Consider the following 18,915-nt stretch of genomic DNA (forward strand, 5'->3'; position numbering starts at 1 on the left):
AGAGAAAACTCTTTATTTATTTATTTTTATGAGGCTTCACAGTGAGGTTTTTGTGTTACTCAGTAATGCTTTATTTATTTATTCATCAGACCAAGGCCACCTTGAATACATGGTAGCCCATTTCCCATCCATCCATCCATCCATCCATCCAGCCAGCCATCCATGCATCCATGCATGCATCCATCCATGCATGCATCCATGCATGCATCCATCCATGCATGCATCCATCCATGCATGCATCCATGCATGCATCCATCCATGCATGGGCATAGGCCATGTTGTCAGTCTGTGGCAAGGATAACACAGAGAGACAGACAACCATTCACATCCACATCTATGGTCAATTTATGGTGGTGTGGTGGTTAGCACACCACCATGCTGAGCCAGTTCAAAGCAATTAGCCCTAAGTTTTCCAAGTGAGCGTTTATACACCAAGTATCTTGCTAGTATCTCATATGCTTCCAGTACCTACCGTCCAATTGTGGTTTTGAGGTTTAGCTGCTGTGAGGTTACATAATATCATAATTTGACCCTTTTAACAGTTCATTAATCACTGGTGTTAAACGATAGTTGGTCAGTGGGCGGCTCCAAGAGCAAAGGAATGGTCTGTGTGATTAAGTCGAATGTTAGAAAGCTCAGGTGCTCTTTAGCAGCACAGAGACTATTAGCACGATAACCAAAAAGCAATTAGATTGACTTTCTAAAATGGCAGTCAATTAGCAAAGCTGCTGAGCTGCATGGTGGGAGAGGTGAGAGAGATACTTGGAGACGGAGAAAGTGCTGCTGGCTGCCTCTACTTTAAGTGATGAGAAGGAAATGGCCTGCTGTGCGGCTGCTGACGTTTTCAGGAAAGTAGCTGTGATGTCACACAGAGGCAAACCTCTAATTACACCTTTTCATCTCGTGCAGTGGAGACAAAGATGTTATTTTAAAAAAGCAAATCCAATTTCTGCTACTTATGAAGAATCTTATATCAGAAACGTGCCTTTAATCCAGGTTTTCCTCTGCTTCACAGAAAATGCAACCTCAGCACTTTGTGCGCTTGATACATTTAGTGTCATGTTTATTTTTTAACAATATAAATTCCTTCGGACCAACAGCATCCAGTAAATGTCAAGTTTTCATTCACCAGTGAATCCCCCCCCCTCCCCTTTTTCATGATTGAGTGTAAAGTAGCTTTAATAGAATTCAGCTGTGAGTCAGTCATTCAGTAATTCTGGAGGAAGTGTTGTGTGTTAAGAACATGGCCCTACTGCTCATTTGATTTATGACCTCACTAAAGATTTATAGTCTTAATTGTTACTTTCACCACTTCTCGCGGGTCTTTTTTCTAAATTATTGCCTCGTTCAAAGTAAAACAGTTAATAAAGTAGGGCTACCCTGTGATTTAAAAGCTTTTATTCTCCTCAGGTGATATTTTCACTTAATATTGAGGTAAATAACAGATGCACCTTTCTTACCAAGCTAACGAGGTATCGCTGCTAGGGGTGTGGCTAAAGCTTCTTCTTCATGTGTGAATTCCAAATTTGATACTTTATAACTACAAATCACAGGGTGACATGAGGGTAGCTACATCCGTCTATTATATGCAATCGGTATGTATGACATCAGTTGGTTGTTATGGGAACTGGCCTTCTGACCCCTTGCTCTCAAGTCTGATCTCATCTTTTAGATTCTTTCACCATTTAGTATAGTTATACTTTGATCCCTCTTTCACTCTTAAAAGTCGTATTAAGTTCTGGTTTTCATTTTTTTTATCCATCTGTGTCCGGTCACACATCATAAGCAGGCTTAGAGTTACGCTGAAGAACAAAGCACGCTGTTTAATCATAAAAGTAAGCTTCACCGGGCTTTCTCCGACAAACTTTCTTTGTTTGTGAGACATCTGGGTTTGCCTTATGTCTCCTGTTGAAACAAAGGGAAGACCAGATTGACAGACATGGGCTGTGCTGATTCTAATCCTTGAAATTTCAAATGAGGTATCTGTTAAGTTCGCCGTGTGAAAATATTTAACCTGAAGAGTGCCGGTCTCTCTCTAAAGCTCAGTCTGTTTGTTATTCAGTAAAAGTACACATTTCCATGGAAAACGGTGAAAAGCCAGTCTTCCTGCCAAACAGATTAAGGGTACTTACTCATGAGATGTTTTGGTTGTATGTTGTTAGGATGTAAGAGAGCTCTCTGACTTGAAGAGAGAATGAAGAACCATTATATCAGGACATCTTGAGGCTGATTTTATGCTATTTGTATATACAGTGGGGCAAAAAAGTATTTAGTCAGCCACCGATTGTGCAAGTTCCCCCACTTAAAATGATGACAGAGGTCAGTAATTTGCACCAGAGGTACACTTCAACTGTGAGAGACAGAATGTGAAAAAAAAATCCATGAATTCACATGGTAGGATTTGTAAAGAATTTATTCGTAAATTAGGGTGGAAAATAAGTATTTGGTCACCTCAAACAAGGAAAATCTCTGGCTCTCACAGACCTGTAACGTCTTCTGTAAGAAGCTTTTCTGTCCCCCACTCGTTACCTGTATGAATGGCACCTGTTTGAACTCATCATCTGTATAAAAGACACCTGTCCACAGCCTCAAACAGTCAGACTCCAAACTCCGCCATGGCCAAGACCAAAGAGCTTTCGAAGGACACCAGGAAAAGTATTGTAGACCTGCACGAGACTGGGAAGAGTGAATCTACAATAGGCAAGCAGCTTGGTGTGAAAAAATCAACTGTGGGAGCAATCATCAGAAAATGGAAGACATACAAGACCACTGATAATCTCCCTCGATCTGGGGCTCCACGCAACATCTCATCCCGTGGGGTCAAAATGATCATGAGAACGGTGAGCAAAGATCCCAGAACCACACGGGGGGACCTGGTGAATGACCTGCAGAGAGCTGGGACCAAAGTAACAAAGGTCACCATCAGTAACACACTACAACGGCAGGGAATCAAATCCCGCAGTGCCAGACGTGTTCCGCTGCTGAAGCCAGTGCATGTCCAGGCCCGTCTGAAGTTTGCCAGAGAGCACATGGATGATACAGCAGAGGATTGGGAGAATGTCATGTGGTCAGATGAAACCAAAGTAGAACTTTTTGGTATAAACTCAACTCGTCCAAAACATCACTGCTCTCGAGAAGATCTGCATGGAGGAATGGGCCAAAATACCAGCTACTGTGTGTGCAAACCTGGTAAAGACCTATAGTAAACGTTTGACCTCTGTTATTGCCAACAAAGGTTATGTTACAAAGTATTGAGTTGTATTTTTGTTATTGACCAAATACTTATTTTCCACCCTGATTTACGAATAAATTCTTTACAAATCCTACCATGTGAATTCATGGATTTTTTTTTTCACATTCTGTCTCTCACAGTTGACGTGTACCTCTGGTGCAAATTACTGACCTCTGTCATCATTTTAAGTGGGGGAACTTGCACAATCGGTGGCTGACTAAATACTTTTTTGCCCCACTGTATATAAGTATGTCTCACACCGTGCACTCTGCTGCTATAAGAAAGCAGACTTGACTGGAAACAAGAAAGCCATGTTGTCATGGGAATAGACAAGATAGTAGGTGGTTTTTGTCTGTGCAGACCTCAAATGTTGATACACATTTTGAAGGTTGGCTGGCTATTTGTAGTTGTCACAGCGGTCACTAGGCATTAATCTACTCGTACAGTAAATGGATATGTTTATATACAGATAAATAGTAGATGCTCTGATATCTTGGTAGTAATCATACATTCATATATAGTGAGAAATATCTATGAATCCAGCATCAAAGAACTGCAGCTCCTCTAGTGGTCACTTATGGCTGGTTCCAAAAGCCATTCGGTCCCCACAGACACATGTTACAATGACAACAAAATAATTCAGTCTCCGTATTTGATGTTATGTTCAACTAAACTGTGACATTGTTTATTTGGAGCATTTCTGAAATAATCTAATAAATGATATTCCTACTTCTACCAAATGGACATTTGTAAAGTCTGTGCTTCAGCTGTGCTGCACAGACTTTTTTTGTATTTGCATCTTATTTAGCAAGTTTGCGACACTATTATGCGCGCATACAGTTCATGCATGCAGCTTTCTAACCAAGTTGGCTGATAGCTTAGAACACCGACCTCTAATCCAAATAAACATCATCTTTGCTGTTCTCACATTCTCACCTGTGCAAATCTCCAAATTCAGGCATCACGCAGAGCTTCCACCACGGAGCCGGCAGATTGAATTCTCTTTTAATCTGTCTGTGTTTTTTAAATTCAGGTAACCGAAGAGTTTCAGGGCTGCAGTGCATGTGTTCAAACTGCTTATTCTACAGCAGCTTGTCATTTTTTATTTTGCTCAGTTTCATGGAGGTTGGGAAGCCATCAGATAAGAAATTGGCTCCTCTGTTTACACAGAAAACAACCCAACTATAGCAGAGCTTTTAGCCAAATGTTCAGGATGCTAAATGGCAATTAAACTGGTGTTAAACATTTCAATAAAAATATTTTGTTTCAGCCTTCTTCTCCAGGTCTTTGGCAGGTCCCTTTGTTTGTCAGTCTGTAAGTAAAAGGGTGATAACTGTGTGTGTCAGTATTATTTTACGCGAGCTGGCTCACATTTTTGCACGGAATTGGTTCTGTAAATGTGCAAATTTTGTCATGCATGAGTGTCTGTAAGCGCTCCGCGAATGCTTAATAACTCTTTTAATAGGCCGCGGCAGATTGAGCTGTGATGCTTTCCAGCTGAGACGTTTTTGGGTCAGAGTTTTTTTCCCCCCTTCTTTCTCCTAATAATTGCTTTGATCATAGGAATAATTAGGTTTTCTTCTTGTCTCATCTGAAAACACGCATTAGCAGGCTCAGTCACCTGTTCACACAGATTTTTCTTCCAGCCTTCAGTGTACAGTAACATACAGTTAACATACACTGACAGGAGATGGAGGAATGGGCTACAAAACAAGTGACGCGCTGTCAGATCAAAGATTCACTCAGATTGTGCTCCGTCGAGATAATGTGAATTTCAAACGCAACCTGTGCTTAACTGTTCCAGGATAAGAAGGGATAGTCACTCTTTTGAAACTGCTGTACTAACAGCTACCCATTTGTAGAATAGACCTTGGCATGCTGTGCTGAAGGTGCAGACTTAAGAAGCCCAAATTCAATTACCCGCCCCCCACAGCAGTGATTCTGTCCTTCCGAGTCTTTTTATCTCAAGTGATCCTATGAATAACTAAAGTTGAACTTGAATGTGGAGGGAAGTTTCAGTTAGTTGCTGTGGAGCTTGGTTTGTTTTGGGGCAGTAAATAGTTATTAAGATGATCCCCCTCCTCTGCATGTCTGAGTTTACGGCAAGCGAACCATCAGTAGTGAGGAAAACACATTTCTGGGTTGTAAAAGTTTGACCACCGTAAGAAATTGGCTTATTTGTTTGTTCTGTGGACAGGATGTTGACTCAACTCGAGTTTTCCCTGTGGTGATTTTCAGGTACAAAATATGCACCGGGTGAGGAAGTCTCTAACTCAGGTTTAATTTTGTAAAATGAGATTTTTCATGGAGAAGGGAGCAGTGGGTTCTGTGTGTGTGTTTTGCCTGTAAGCCTCTTCTCTGTGTGTTTGTGTGTGAAACATTTTCTTGTGATGGTTTATGCATTCATAACTTCATCACCGTGACATGTGCACACTGCAATGCCATTTTTGTTTTGATTCAGACTACGAGATTCTATGATTAAGCCATTTATATGCTTTCACACTTCTTATGAATATTTATTCAATCCTTCCGCTGCACATTATCCAAATATTGATCATCCCTCTCCTCTCTCCTACACGAGTGGTGTCCCATCTTATTATTTGTACCTCACACTGCTCGCACAGCGTCGTGCTCACAAACCTCAGTGGATGCTCACGTAATGCGGAGAGGTGTCGAGCTGAAACAAAGGCGGAGTACCTCAGATTAGAGCAGATGATAAAATGAAACTTTAATAATCTAAGCGGTGAAACTGGGTCATTCAGAAGCAGAGAACCAAAGACAAGAGAAGAGCAAATGGAGACTTGACGGTAATACAAGTAATTACAACCAAAGAACATGCCGCGCTGACAATAAAACACAGAATAAAGGGAACATTTGAGGCAGCAGGTTGTTTACAAATGTGCTGTTTATCAGGACAGTGCTGAAAATACGTGCTCAAAACACACGTTCAGAGATGTAATGCCTCGCTTGGAAAAAGCAATAATCTCGTCAAAAAACGAGAATACGGCGTGGCAACGTGTTCGGGTCACTCTGACAGGCTTACTCGGATTATGCGCTTGTCCAAACAATCAGTGCTGATTTGATCAGTGTTGTAGCAGACATGGCACAGTTTGATTGCAGATTGAAACTCTCATTATTACCTGCGCTAACATAATCAGATTTAATCGCCTGAGTCCTTTTAAGAGTGTCAGATGAACTTTATTGATCCTGGCAGCTAAATTGGGTCATTTCAGAAAAGGCAATTTGTAAAGTACATAAAACAAAACATGTTTTCTGATTCCTGAGGAGAAATTCACAGGCTTCTGTATCTTCTGCACTGTGAGGAGTCTCATACTGAAAAACCTCTGTTCTTATTCTCATTCTACACAATCCTGCACAATATTCACTGCATACGATTCTTAATATTTAACATTTCTTGCTATTGTCACAAAACTGTAGTAATACTACTATTAAAAAAATGTTTGCCTGCATTTGAGTGTTTTTTTTTTTTTTCTCCCCTCATCTTCTTGAGGGGGGGAGACAGGTTTTTCGTGCGATTTCAGGTGCACATACTTGAAGTCTCTTGAAAGTTGTCCGCCATGTTGGGTGCAACACAATCACTGTTCGTTAGTGACAAATGTGTGTTCCCCAACTGGTTTTTGAGTGGTTCCTGGAGAATCCTGGTTGTTGCTGGGTGAAATTGGCTGCAAACAGGAAGCTGCACCAAAAACCTGCCTGTGATTGCTTTGGTCCCTAGATTCCTGCACTCACCTGCGATTTGCACACAAGACTCTGACTTTCAAACACTCGCTAACTATTAGCCAAGTAGTAAAACTTCTAAAAATGTGACGCAATCCAGAAACGGATCAAGTGAAAGTTGCAGCCGTCTTGTAGGATTTGTATTGCATTTCTCACAGTTTCACTATCGCTGAGAGTTTTTAGTTGTTTGCAAACAAATAGCTGTTGTCCATGCAAATTTCATGCAGCTGCAGAAATCTGATAAAGACCAAACCAGTCGCAAGGAGGCTTTTCCTAACAAATCAAGGACAACACCCACTGACAGGTCTCCAGGTCTATGGAACCTCATTCACTTTACTCCAAAATGACGGACAAAATGATTTAATGCTTTTAATGATCACATGACTGCTAAACCTCAATACTCAACATAAATACCAAATCAGATTGATAGTAAAACATACTGGCATTTTTAGCTAGTTGCAGATAAGTAGACTAAATCCTGCTCCGTGATTGGTTAATAGTAGTCAGAACACTGAGTACAAGTGGAAACCAGAAAGACTAACAAAAAGTTAGTTCCTTGTCTACCAATTCTGTTGATATCCACGATTTCATATCATCTCCATGTTTATGTTGAAACATGTTCGTTCTCACATTACATTTCCCGCAGCCACAGAGGGACATTACAATTTACCAGCCCCGTCATTATTTTGTGTCGACCAACCCTTTGCCCGAGGCTCTTGCTGCTAAATGTGCCGCCATGACAGAGCACATGTATCATTCTCTGAAAACTACGCCCACTGGGAAAAAATAGTCTGCTCCATTAGCTGCTGTTCAGGACTAAAAACATTAACAAGCTGATGTTGATTCGCTTAAAAAATGCACATGTCAGAGGACGATTTTAGCACCCGGCATCTAGTTAGCCTTTAAAACCTTATTTTAACAGGTGTTACAAGCTATTTCAGCCAGCTAAGTCACTTTCAAAATAATAATGTTACATATAGCTTTCTGAATTCTCCACACGATAATAAAAGGCGAATGTCACGTCTACTGTTTGCGTCTTACTTTTCACTTACTTTTCACTTTATTTCTTGATGTTGATGCCTCACATCTTAATGCCTCTGGCCACTTTTGTCCAACAAACGGCTCCTTTTCTCTTCTTTTTTAAAAAAAACAAACAAAACAGAACTGGTGAGCTTTTTACTTAAAACAGCTTCTCACTAAAGCTGTAAATGCAAGTGATCAGGGTGATATTATATTATTAAATATAAGAATATTGAAACCTTTACCTTTTAAAACTTTAATAAATATCCAAATGCAAAGGTGTATCAAACCGGTGTTTCAATGTGTGATTGTCCCACAATATCGTGACCAAAAACTCCCCTGCATGCCGTCACCATTGCAAATGTTCTGCATGAGTCACGACCATACTGTTGTTGCCATTACACCACCAGGCATGTGACATTTCTTCTCCTCGCTGTAAATGTTTTTGTCCGTTTCACCGCATCTGATTTTACGCTTTAAAGTTCTATCTGACAACGTCCAGCTGATTGTTTGAAACTAGACCAAGAAAAAAAGGCATTGTTTGGAGGTCAGGTCGGCTTGCGGACAACAAGTAACTTTCTCTGTTCCATTTTAGGAAGAAGAATGATTTTAGATTTCTGTTAAAACGGCTGTGAGAGAAGTTGACGTGTTGTTTGCGAATCAAAAGATATCGCAAGGGTAAAAGAAAAGGACTTTGAACTGTTTCTCTCCTTTTGTGTCGTGCAAGGCTGGAAAGTGCAGTTTGGTGTGATAGATGGTGGTTTGCTATGATTGGAGCAATTCTGGACTCTTCCTGGAGGGGAAAAAAAACAAACTCAAATACTACCATTGAAAGCAAAGGAATAAATGCAAGCAGACAGATATTTTCAAAGTTGTGCTGCAGATTTCAGTGTTTTTATGAACAACTTTTTCTGGGTTAAACCAGGAGAATGGCGCACGTTGTTGCTGTTTAACGTTTAAATTAAAATCCTGAACCTTTGTGTTTGATAGCTTACTCAGAGGATAATCTGATTGTCAGTTTAAGCGCACAACATTTAGTCGTTTGTTCACGTTTCTCATTTGTCTTTGTTGAAGTGAAGTCCTTTACAAAGCTCATACTAAAGAAAACAAAAACCCTTTCCTCCTTCGCTTTCTTTCTGCTCATTATAATTGGAGCGGCTCCTTTTATGCCACTTCAGACAACTCAGGAAGGCTAAAGACAAGTAAGAGAGAGAAAGCTAGCGTGTGCTCTTGTGGGGCGCATGTGGGATCAGGATGTCGTCGGTTCTCCACTCATGATCAGCGAACCCCTGACTGAGCCAGGCTGGCACAGAGCTCCCCTGATTGGACCCATCAGAGCGAGGAGAATAGTGATTTCCACACCTTCTGCCTCTCGTTTGGGTGAATGAAAATCTTGTGCTATTTGTCCCGTGTAACGGGAGCAAGGCGGCTCTGATCTTTCCCCTCTGTCTTTTCTTTCTTAGTGCTGATACACAAAGGAAGGAGGAGAACGGGAGAAATGAAGTATGAACGATTAGAAAATGAAAGAAGATTGCTTTTGATTAGCACTCATTAATTAACGCAGTCAGCCGCCTGCCTGCTCCCCAGCCAGCCCATCCACAATACATGGCCTGGCTGTGTGATTAACTCAGCTGTGTGTGTTTGTGTGAGTTGGAGAAAGGCATGTTGTCATTAGTAGAGAAAAAAAAACATGTTTTTTTTTCCCCCCTTTTTATCAGCTCATCTTTTGATCTTTCTTTCTTATGTTTCTGTTGATGTCCAAGTGTGTGTGTGTGTGTGCATTTTAAATTATAGTTTTCGTGCATATGCATGATTAAAAGTTACCTGCACAAAAGAGGATGCCAGACATTAAGGTGAAGGAAGAATGATGAGTAAGATTTAAAAGAAGAAGCAGGTGAGAGGAGATGAATGAAGGCAGCACGAAAGAGCAGAAAGTTGGGAAGAAGGACGCGGCAAAGACGAGAAAAAGAGAAACCAAATCAATTCTTAATAGAGGAGAAGACTCAAGCAAAACAAGGACGCGCATATTTTTTTTAAGTGCAAAGAGATGAAAGAAAGTTAATGGCACAAAAACAGTAAGAACAAAGGATGGGAAACGGGAGCTGGGAGGGATGGAGCGATTTCATACAGAGATAAGAAATGGAAGATTCAGAAGAGCCCCAATTTCACAGTGGTGTGAGTGCCGCAGGTTTGTGCCGTTACGGCATTACAAGGAGCGCTTCACTTGATTGCACATAAGTCCTGTTGTAGTGGGAGCACTTCGCATGTTTTATTCAGCAGCTCATCTGTAGCAGGATGGACATTTGTTTGTTCTTCAGTCTGCTGCGTGCTCAGGGTCGTGGATGCAGAGCCACGTCTCCTTACTGCTAATGGACGGAGCAGCATCAGTCAAGTGTGTCAGGCTCTGCCCCGCTTTCTCGACTGCTGGCACTGATGTTATTATCACCAGTCAAAGCTCCCACTTTAGAAAGGATATTTCAGGATTTCCTTGATTTCACAGAAGGTTTAGGTCATTCTTTATGGGAGCTTTCTGTATTTCATACGCAGTACATATGAACCTGCTTTTGAAGTGCTTCAAGGCCAGATGGAGTTTATCTGGCAACTCTTCTTATGCATAGTTTGAGCTTGTGGCGACATCAGGCTGAAGGAGAGAGGAAATATTTCTGCTCGTCTGTGTTTCACTGGGAGATTGTATATAGTTTCATTTGCTTCATACAGCTGTGTGGCTCTTGCTCTCAGGCTACGTCCACACTAGCCAGGATATTTTGAAAACGGCGTTTTCTTCTGAAAACGCTCCTCGTCCACACTATCGTTTTCAGTCGTTTTCACAGAGTTGTACGTACACGCTGAAACGACCAAAAATGCTTATGTTCCTGTACTGCGCATGCATGAAGCGCAAGACGATTCGACCTGCCTCATTTCTGTCTGCCGTTTATTTACTAACTCTTTGAAACGTGGCGGCAAAATGTTGAAGAAAAGCACCGAGTTTTTTAAACGGACTCACAATGAGGTGGAGTTGTTGCTGCGACTAACACTAAAGTACAAAGTTGCAAAAGCGAGTGAGAATTAAAGAATTAGAAGAAAAGCTATGTGGAGCATGTACAGACTGATATTAATCTTTAATAGGGCTGTCAAAATTGAGAGCAAGCAAAACAACTGCTGTATAATGCCCTCTATCTTAGGTTAATTGGTCACATGACTGCATCACATGACTTAAATGTGTCATCGTTTTCGAAAAGGCTTGGTTCGCTGGCCACACTGCGACGCGAAAACGGCGTTTTCAAATGTATATGCTTTGGAGAGCATTTTCAAAACACTCTGTTTTCCTTGACCGAAAACGTCGTCTCAGTGTGGACGTAAAGCCAAAACGGAGAGAAAAAGATGCGTTTTCAAACGAAACGTATTAGTGTGGACGTGGCCTTGTGCGTGATAGGGAAAGTTAACAAAGGGGGTTAACTTGTGTTAGCCCTACTTATCAAGGATTGAAGAATTAGCAAAAAGAACTTACAAATACAAAACTGCACATCTAATAGAATACTTGGCATGATGTTATTGAGTCATTCAGCAATGAGTACTTTTGTTTTGCTTGAATTGGAACCTTAATTGGAAGCTTTATGAAAATACACGCATCCATCTGTGTCCTGTGAACATAAGACACAACTAACCGGGAAGTCTGTCTGTAAGGACAATCATATGTGCAGGGTCAGAGTAAAGATTATATATGTTCCACATTACCTTGTACTGCAAGGTCAGAATTATTTTAGCCTCTCATGCATTTATTACTAAATCATTTATTTTAGGCAAAGTAACTCAATGGACTAAATGACATGGACTTCCCTATAAACATGAACTTGCTTTGTAACTGAAAACACAAAAACACTCCTAACAACCAAACCCAAAACTTTACTCCACCGTCTTTCCCCAATGTGTGTGTCTCAGTGGACCTCGTCACTTAAGTGACTAATTATCTCACACGCTGTGATCATTTCAGAGATGTCTCTGGAGACTCACACTCCTGGGAGTGGGACAGGGCACTCACAAACACCAGTAAACAGTCTTATGACGATGTCTAATGCTCGTTCTGCTGAAGCATCTGCTTACATAGAGCTCAATATTTTGGAGGTTTTCTTCAGGACGCACGCACGCACGCACGCACGCACGCACGCACGCACACACACACACACACACACACACACACACACACAGCTGCTTGGTCGGTTGCTCAGTTAGTTTTGTTATTCCAAACCAGCTGTCTGCTCAATTTCCTAGAGTCAGGAACATCTGTGTGTGCCCTCCCTCCTAATCCCCTCTCACTATCTCTCCTCTGTCGTCTGCCCACACACTCCTTGTATTTTCATTATTAAGAGCGTATCAGTGTGACAGGTAACAGAAATCCAACTTAAGGGGAAAAACCCCTTCAGAGCTGAGTTAAATTGGTATGGCAAGCTCCACCGTCAGCAGTCCTCTATGTATGTGCATTTTTCTGTGTGTGTGTGTTTGCCTCTTTATGCTTGATTTTGTGTGTGTGTGTGTGTGTGTGTGTGTGTGTGTGTGTGTGTGTGTGTGCGCGCACATCTTGGATTCCTCTCTGGGGAAATATGTCTTTCAGTATTTTTTATAGTATTTATACATTTTCATTCTCTCCATCTCCGTGTATATCGGTGTACTGTAGCTTTCTAGGCTATTAGGCTGCTGACTGTTGTATACAGTACAGTGCTGTTGGCGGGCCAGAGATAAGCTGGGGGATTGCTTTGCCGCTGCCGCTTTGTTGGAGCTGTGATGATGTGCTTCTGTCAGCCTCCTGAGGTGTTTCTGTTGTTGCATGCGTACATACATCTTTATATAAGAGAAATATGAAGATTTTGTCAAGTCCGTGGGGTGCTTATGCTTTCCTTTGAATCCCTTTAGGCTTTTTAAATGTTACTCAGAAAATAAGTTAATTAAACACTTTGGCCTTTTATAAAATTTACCTTGATAATTTAAAATGTGCAGCTCTGCAGCCATGAATGTTTTATCTAAAACTGGAGCTGTTACGAGACAGCAGCAGGAGGCTAGACACCACCGGTTTGAAGCTCTGAGTGACTCTTTAAGTGGACTCACAAACCTCATTAAAAATGTCACAGGTTGCTTTTTGTTATAAAAGTTGTTCACTGGTTTTTATGCGGTGACTCTACAATGAGAATGGTCCCAGCTCAGGGTTTCCTGACTGTATTTTTTGCTGATATTTACTTGCACATAATTGTTTGTTTGTTGTATATGTTCACTTGTATGTACTAATTTTGGGTGTAAACTGCTGTTGGAAACGTTTAATGAAAATATGGAGAAGATATTTTCCCATCCTTATTCCTGTTTCTCCTCGTTAAAGGCCACCTCACAATTCCTTGATTTCTTTTTTGCAGATGACTTGTTTGTTAAAGTGGTACATTATTACAAATGGTGATTTCTGCCAGACATTGCTGGGCAAAGTAATCACTGCACTTGGCAGAGAGCTGCAGTGATTTATTGAAACTTTTGGCAACATACATAGAAACATGGTATACAAGTGAACAGTTTTTGATTGATTGATGATACTTTATTCATCCCAAAATTGGGTTAAGGCTGCCATACATACCATACATACATTACACAAACATCACATGGGGAAGACAGGTCAGTTCAGTTTCAGCGAGAAAATAATTCATGCTGATCCATGAAGGATAGCGTTCCATTGTGTGTTTTTCTATCCAGGTTTTTATTTGCTTTTATTGCATTGCAAGTGTGTTTGGGATCATTGTCACTCAGCTGATGGTACTTTTTTGGGTTCATAGGCTCTAGTGTTTAAGCTTTTTTAGCTACAAGCTTATTTTGTGAAAGGCATTTCTGTAAAAATGGTCAGGTACAAGGACTGGACTGGAAATCAATGAAAAAAGCAGCCAATGTCCAAAGGAAAACAAAGAAATACCTTTAAAAAACCTGGAGAACTATTGCTCCAGAGAATAACATGCACATGTTTACAGTATGTGAACAGCTATGTGTGCGTACCAGCAGTCCACTTGGATAACTTTACTCCTCTTATTTGTGAACTTGTACCTGCCTGTGATTCTCAGCAGCTGTTCTCCCTACGGTACCTTTGTTTGGAACCACAGGAAGCTCCTTCATCAATACCTGTCTCACTCTGTCTAGACATTCAGACACTTGCTGGAGGTTCTCTCTATAATTACAGTCTAGCTGTAGATTTTCTAAAACCTCCCCCTAAAGAGCCATTGCCACGAGTTTATTTGAGCTCTGTCGGGCCTTTGGACATGCTGAATATGTTCCTGTGTAATTTATTTTCAACCTCTTTTATTTGTCTTGGCTCATGTCTCTCTCCCTGTCTCTCCCTCCTTCTAGCCTCAGTCTATTAGTCTCTGTGTTTGTTATGTGTGGTGGCAGTGAAATAACACTGTTCATTTGCTTTTGCTGAGGTGAAAAAACAATCCATCTTACACCCACCTTCTGGAAAAAAGAAGGAAAAAGATTCAGTGCTCTGACTTTAGCGTGTTCTGCCGTTCTTTGCTGAGGGAACTGGATTAGTTGACGTTAATAGGCTCAGAAGCGCCGCTTCAGGCTCTGCTGGGATGACTTTAGCAAGTTAGCAAGCTACAGTAGTGCAAAGAAACAATAAACTCTATCTGAAGAGGAAGTTGGAGTAGAACAGGCAATGGTGAGAGAAGGGGAGTTTATCATTTTGACAGAACAGTAAGAAGATTTCTGAGAAAGAAAAATGTGGTTTTAAGTGCACATGAAAGGAAGTATATATGCATACTCTAAGAGAGTGCATACTCTGTGGACGTGTTGTTGTCTTTCAAGCAGACTATATTGTTATACTCATATCGCATTCCAAATTGAGATTCATTGTGTTTGCATGGTTGCGTTGTTCAAAACAAGACATGGAACAGCTGCCAGTGTCAAAGCTCACCACAGAAGATGACTCTGTAATATGAGTTTTTCACCACAGCGTGTCCTTTGGACATGTCTCAGTATCTTTTCATCTTTGTCAATGCTCCTTCTCTCTCTTTCTCTGTCTGCTGCAGCCCTGTCCGTGTTGCGGTCAAGCGAAGAGCAGACTCCAATTCCACAGAATAAGTTCATGGGCGACATTGAGGAGCTGGCTGCTAGCTATGAACGCAAACTCATCGAGGTGAGTGTTGTCCTCATTCATACTGCTACAGAGAGAAGGATCAGCGTCAAATGTTTTTAAAGCTTGTTTATAATAAAATCCAGGAAGTTTCCAGGTTCCCTCCAGTTCATCACATGAGCGACATACTGTAAATGTTAGTTCCTCATGTTTGAGACATTGCATTGCTCTCAATTTTCACACTTCAAGACAATTATTGTGCTAACAGGAGAGATAAAATAACAAATTGTATCTCTGGGTTTAGTTCCAGAGCGGTTCCCTGTGTTTTCTACCACATTAATAAATACGGATAAGATTAATTGTAGCTAAACTGCCATTTCAATTTGTGTTTATCTCATCGTTAGCAAGGGGCGACTCCTGTGGTTGTGAAAAGTAGTCAGATTTATTGAGGTCTATGAGAAAATAATCACTCGATTTGTGACCTCAGTTAACGTTTTCTGCTAAGCTTTTGCTCGACCACTAGTTTCACATGTTCATTTTTTTCTACTGCTTCAGGCCTTTAAGGATCTATAAAACTCTGTGTGAGGAACCTGGGAGTGGTCTGCACGGCACTTTTTGCGTTTGATAAACGGATCCATGCTGTTGTTAAAACGAGCTTCTTTGCTCTGCTTCAGAGGGCATCCATGGCCTCAGTTTGTCTCGACTGTTGCGTCTTTATTCAGTCTGTCACTGCTTGGCCGACTGCAGCTGCTCAGCTGTTAAACTGGCTCATGCGAGCAAGACCAGATATCACTCGTGTTGGCTTCCTTAGATCTGCCTCCTGCTGAGTTTTAGAATTGATTTGAAGATTTTCTTGTTTGTTTTTAAGCCATTACATGGGTTGGCACTTGTTTACGTCTCTGATCTTTTAACTTTGCTCACTCCAACTAGATCAATGAGGTCTGCTGAGCAGATGCTCCTAGCTGTCCCAAGGTCCTGATTAAAACATAAAGGAGATCAGGCCTTTGCAGTGGACCAAACTGCACCTTCACATCAGGAGCTTTCCAAAATTAGTCATTTCTGAAACTCGTATGAGCATTATTTGGCTTTTAAAGCAGACTGAATACTGATTTCTGTTTACTGCTGTTGGATTTATGTTTCACCCCATTTTTGTCAGAAGGTGGGTTCTTTCTTTCTTGTTAAAGCACATAATGAGGGCGTTATACTGTGAGAGAGTCCAAAAATTTACATATAGAGAAGTAAAATAAAAATAAGACTTTTGAGAATTTTCAAAAGAGTAGTAATAAATAATATGTACACTAAATCTTCAGTTACGTGCTGGCCCTCAGTGACTTAAACGATGGCATCTCTGGCACTGATGCTGCTCCCCCCAGCAGAAAGCAGCAAAGTAGATGGGAGTTACAACCACAGACTAGTAGAAGATCTCCAGCATCTTGCTGCACACATTAAAGGATCTGAGCTTCCTTAGAAAGTAGAGTTTACTCATCCCCTTCTTGTGCGGAGCATTGCTGTTGGTCCTCCAGTCCATTCTGCCATTCATTGCAGTGACCAGCTTTCTGTATTTGAACTCCTGCCCACCCTTAGTGCAGCCAACCACTGCAGGGTCATCAAAGAACTTCTACAGGTGGTAACCCAGTATTACTAACCGCCACCACCCAGACATACAGACTGAGGTTGATCAGTTTTGTTGTTATCTTATTTCATATTCTTTTGTTTGTCGAACAGTTTGCACTTAAATGTGCTTCTACATAAACTTCACATCACTTCTGACTTCCCTACAGTATATTATTGAATTTAGTAAATGATGATGGTCCTGTTTAGACCAAAGTAGTTGATAAAGTGGGGAAGGTTTTAGGGTTTTCCCACACACATGCCTTGGGCTACGCTGTTTGTTCAGTCTTGTATTTGTAGGATTAGGTAACCAGTTCCACCCATCTTCAAAAAAATGACCGTGACTGCCACGCTGTAGTACAGAAACTGTAATGTGCTGTGACTGTGGCTGTGTCTGTCTTTGAAATGAAGCTTTTGAAATTCCAACCACATAAACCTTGTTGCGCCTCAATTCAAAGAAGTTGATTTTTCACTCTGAGTTTTATTTTGTTTATTTTACTCGGAAGGATAAACACGACGTTCCCGTCTGCATTTCACTCTCAGGATCATCTGCCGGTGCCCGAGTTTCAGAAAGCTTCTGTTTGCTTTAAACGAACGGGGGAAGTCACAGCTTCTACTTCACAATACAAAGTGTTCACTTACTGTATATATTATCAAAGTAAATGAGGTCATGATTTGCGTTAATACCTGCATTCAGAGCTTTTAGTTTTGGGGAAAAATGTCCCCAGGCTACTCCAACTAAATAAAGTAGAGAAATTGGACTTTCTGCATTTGCATTGATTTAAAACCCATAACAGTGCCAACAGAGCTTTTCCCCGAGCAGGTTCTTTACAAAAACATCAATTGAGGATCTCAGGAAGCTCTATAATAATAGGACATAAGGCATAACTCTGCCTGCTGTCTGAGTAATGATGAGAGCTGTGTCCAGTTTACTGTTAGATTGACCAGTATGACAACACTCCCAGTAAGAGTGTATTCTAATGGGTAGTGACACGTGTGAGGGTGTCTGCATGAATAATTCATCTGAGGTTTTATATTTTTTTAATAAGAAATAATTCAGTCTGTGTTTCCCCAAACTGTGTCCTCACTTATTTATGCACATGCATGTATGGTGCATTTTTAATGATGTTTACTTATTTATTTGTTCGTTTACCGAGCTGTCAGTGTCATTTGGGCCTTTACAGCAAGACCGGAGGACAGTGTGGAGCACAATCACCCTGCAGACTCTGTCCTTCATCCAACTTGGTATAAATTATCCTGTCGTGCAGGATGCAGGTATTTTCCTCGTCCCTGTTTGGTAATAAGTTGCAGAGTAGGGATCTTGTAAAATGTGAGTGTGACTGCTCTGGTGAGGCTAGTGCTTGCTCTTTAGATAACAGCAAACCACAGAGGAAAATGGAACAAGAAAGACTTGCAGCTAACAGGAGATACAGAATGTTCTTATTATTGTTCATCACCAGTGCTGTCAGCTGTCTCCCTTAATAGGACTTACCATAATATTCAGTGCAGTGGGATATTAGTGTGAAATAGAGAGGGGCAAAGCAGAAAAATGGCTTTTAATGGAAAACTCTGTGTGTGTGTGTGTGTGTGTGTGTGTGTGTGTGTGTGTGTGTGTGTGTGTGTGTTTTCATGAACGGAAATAGCAGAGTTGTGATGTGTGGGCTGAACTGGTCCCAGTTCAGTGTCTTTGAAAAGAAGAAAAATGGCACAATTTTTTTTATAAATTTTTATTTAAATAAGAAACTTGAGCCATGACATAATAGTTAAGTTATTCTTATTCAACATATTGCCAACAAGAAAAGTCCAGCAATCACTGGAGTGCTGTGATTGCTGGTTTGGGTTAAGCTAGGTGGAGTAAGATGGCAGAGCCGGTCCAATCTTGCGCCAACATTCTGCCTTTTCTGTGCACAATGAAGACAGCAACATGCAGAGTGATTATTGGAATTGTCACAGGACACGAGCATCCTGTCTGGGCTTCATGTGACGACTAGGGAAGGGTATCGTTTAGGTTTTATCCGATACCAGTACCAAACCGGTACTTTTGAAACGGTGCCGGTGCTTAAACGGTGCTCGAACTGGTGCCCGAACCGGTGCTTAAAGAATGGAGAACACACACTTTGTCCAAAAACCTCTTATGTTTAGCTGTTTTTTTTGTAAAAAGGTAACAATGTTAGCCTTTTCTGCAGCTATAGGGGATTTATGGCATCACTCTTGGCTG

The 18,915-nt window shown here is 41.1% G+C and overlaps 1 protein-coding gene across 2 annotated transcripts in view; it reads left to right on the forward strand.

Moving 5' to 3' along the window:
* The window catches only part of snx29 (sorting nexin 29), a 143,847-nt gene that overhangs the window by 64,139 nt on the left and 60,793 nt on the right, over nucleotides 1-18,915 (forward strand). For both annotated transcript variants that reach the window (XM_086302996.1, XM_086302997.1), the window contains exon 15: nucleotides 15,043-15,149. In XM_086302996.1, coding sequence (XP_086159122.1) covers nucleotides 15,043-15,149 — 107 coding nt within the window. The remainder of the gene's footprint in view (nucleotides 1-15,042; nucleotides 15,150-18,915) is intronic.

Source organism: Aulonocara sp. 'chitande type north' Nkhata Bay, linkage group LG8 (genome assembly GCF_057382095.1).
Source record: "Aulonocara sp. 'chitande type north' Nkhata Bay isolate Kocher_YH1m ecotype deep benthic linkage group LG8, A_spYH_male_GT1.1, whole genome shotgun sequence".
Lineage (NCBI taxonomy): Eukaryota > Metazoa > Chordata > Actinopteri > Cichliformes > Cichlidae > Aulonocara > Aulonocara sp. 'chitande type north' Nkhata Bay.